We start from the raw sequence: 3,079 nt of genomic DNA, 5'->3' as shown, positions 1-3,079 counted from the left end.
TTTCCAAGACAGAATTGTTTCCTTTTTTAATGATAAAAAGCAAAATAATGATAATTGTTTTAAATTCGGTGCTTGGGGCCTAACAACAGATAAACTATTAGATAATCAGTCAGTTTCTAGGCGGGACGGTGGTTTCTGTTGAAAAAGAAACTGAACATTGTGAACTAGTTTTAAGAGGAACAGTTCAAATGATGGCTTTCTTTTTGAGGTGTCTCAACCACGAACACCAACCCACTGCTACTGCAGTCTAAAAATGTTCCAATGAAGTTCAACCTGTTTAATTCAGCTGAGATAAACCAGGAAACACAGCGTCTCATTTACAAACGAAAAACGAGAGATTAGTTTTCCTCGCACACTCACGACAACACCGCAGAGCGACTGGAGGCAAAATCTTCAACCAGCTGCTGATATCACAAACCTCACGTGAGTTCACCTTTACTTTAAATGAAACTAGTGAACTCAAGCTGAAGATAAAGAATGACAGACTGATTTAAATCGTGCTGTTTGTGTGATTTATTTTCAGCCTCTCACAAACACAATGGCTTCAATATCTGAGGAGGATCTCTGCTGTCCTGTCTGCCAGGACGTCTTCAAGGACCCGGTGGTTCTGTCCTGCAGCCACAGCTTCTGTAAAGAATGTCTGCAGAGATGGTGGAGAGAGAAACCAACACAGGAGTGTCCAGTTTGTAAGACAAGGTCATCAAAGAGGAATCCACCTCGTAACCTGGCGTTAAAGAACCTGTGTGAGACCTTTTTACTGGAGAGAGAGCAGAAAGCTTCTACAGAGTCTGAGCCTCTCTGCAGTCTGCACTCTGAGAAACTCAAACTCTTCTGTCTGGATCATCAGCAGCCAGTGTGTGTCGTCTGTCGAGACTCCAAAACACACTCCGACCACAGGTTCAGACCCATTGCTGAAGCTGCAGAGGATCACAGAGAGAAGCTCCAAGAATCCCTGAAACCTTTACAGGACAAACTGAAGATCTTTCAGGAAGTTAAAGGAAACTTTGATCAAACAGCAGGACACATTAAAGTCCAGGCAAAAAACATAGAGAGGCAGATTAAAGAGCAGTTTGAGAAGCTTCACCGGTTTCTCCAAGAGGAAGAGGAGGCCAGGATCTCTGCTCTGAGGGAGGAAGAGGAGCAGAAGAGTCAGACCATAAAGGAGAAGATTAAAGCTGTGAGCAGAGAGATATCATCTCTTTCAGACACAATCAGAGTTACAGAGGAGGAGCTGAGAGCCAAAGATGTCTCATTCCTGCAGAACTACAAGGCTGCAGTGGAAAGAGTCCAGCGGCGCCCCCTGCTGGACGATCCACAGCTGACCTCAGGAGCTCTGATAGATGTTGCCAAACATCTGGGCAACCTGATCTACAACATCTGGAACCAGATGAAGAAGATGGTCTCCTTCACTCCTGTTGTTCTGGATCCAAACACAAATCACACAAAACTCATCCTGTCTGAAGATCTGACCAGTGTGAGCTGTGGAGAGAAACAGAAGCTTCCTGACAACCCAGAGAGATTTGATCATCACGGCTGTGTCCTGGGTTCAGAGGGTTTTAATTCAGGGACTCACAGCTGGGACGTTGAAGTAGGAGACAGTAGATTCTGGACACTGGGTGTGATGGCAGAGTCTGTCCAAAGGAAAGGAGACATAACGTCTGGAATATGGGGAATAGGATTCTATCATGATGAATATGAAGCATTTTCCCCACAAATCAAATCAATTGTTCTCTCAGTGAAGAAGAAACTTCAGATGATCAGAGTTCATCTGGACTTTAACAGAAGAAAACTGTCGTTCTCTGATCCTGATACTGACAAACACATACACACCTTCACACACACTTTCACTGAGACACTGTTTCCATGTTTCAGCAACAAAGATGAATTCCCAATTAAGATCTTACCAGCGATGGAAAGTGATGATGATGATGAAGATGAAGAGGATGAAGATGAGGATGATGAGGAGGAGGAGGAGGATGATGATGAGGATGATGAGGATGAGGCTGAAGATTATTAGGATGTAGAAGAGGATGAGGATTTTTTGAGGTTGATGATAATTAAACTGTATAAATGCATTAATCAGTTTCTTGAAGGGAAGTTTAATCATGTTTTAATGTGACATAATGTTTTTGTGCGGGCGGCGCGGTGGTGTTGATGTTTCATGCTGTCGCCTCACAGCAAGAAGGTTCTGTGTTGGGTTTAAATTTTGTGTTCAGATGATTTTGTGATGATGTTTGTCAGACTTTTAGTGGAAGCGTTGAGGTCACCAACTATAAATAAAAGTGTTCCTAGCTTCCAGGTCTGGAAAATGGTTCCGGTGCAGAAGTGTCTTCAGCTGCAATACCAGCGACTGCCACTAGAGGTCTGCTCCAAAAAGCCTCTGGCTCCATAGACTCCCATTCAACTTCTCTCATCAAATCCAAAGTGAATAAAATGTGTCCATCAGTTGTCTCGGTGTTGTTAGCTAAAGTCACTCCTTCTTATTAGTTTTCTGGAGGTCCATCTGAAAATAATCCCTCATTCATTAGAAAAGAAGATTCAAGAAGACCTGTTTTTGGGGGCGTGTCTGTTTGATTGACAGGCCTGTGGTGCAGTCAGTTTACAGCTGTCAGTGGGCGGGACGTAATGTCGTCCGGTTTCCAATCAGATTAGTAAGACCCCCCCTTTCTAGCTCCTCCCACTGCTCGTCCAAATATGGTCACTTCCTGCTCCAAACCGATCCGTTTACCGACAAAATCCGAACTCGAGGCTTCGTAACAAACGTGAACAAACTAACTGGTGACGTCACTGCTGGTCACCGCTTGGTTCGGACTCACTGAACATATTTTTAGCAGCAGTAGAAATTCCAATGAGCGAGTTTGAAGTGAACAATGACTTTAACTGGTTTTAATTAATTACATTTAAATTTACTTTTTCACGTGTTGATATATTTTGTTTTTGTTGGTTGTTGTGCTGAAAATGACTTTTGCTGAATTTGTGTATGAAAGATCCTTCATGTTCACTTAAGATAAAAAATAAAATGTTTGTTTATGATCAGGATAAGTGTGTGTGAGCACATGTTTTTATATCCAAGTGTGGA

The 3,079-nt window shown here is 42.8% G+C and overlaps 1 protein-coding gene across 1 annotated transcript; it reads left to right on the top strand.

Moving 5' to 3' along the window:
* Positions 1-538: 538 nt before the first annotated feature.
* LOC138210485 (nuclear factor 7, ovary-like) lies at positions 539-2,586 on the top strand. The gene is made up of 2 exons (XM_069169663.1): positions 539-1,865; positions 2,478-2,586. The coding sequence occupies exons 1-2, from the start codon at positions 539-541 to the stop codon at positions 2,576-2,578; spliced, it is 1,428 nt and encodes a 475-aa protein (XP_069025764.1). The 3' UTR covers positions 2,579-2,586.
* Positions 2,587-3,079: the final 493 nt, after the last annotated feature.

Source organism: Embiotoca jacksoni, unplaced genomic scaffold (genome assembly GCF_022577435.1).
Source record: "Embiotoca jacksoni isolate LCO1_2020_lvr unplaced genomic scaffold, fEmbJac1.0.p SCAF_46, whole genome shotgun sequence".
In the NCBI taxonomy this organism is placed as follows: Eukaryota; Metazoa; Chordata; class Actinopteri; family Embiotocidae; genus Embiotoca; species Embiotoca jacksoni.
This window is presented reverse-complemented; position numbering and strand designations above follow the sequence as displayed.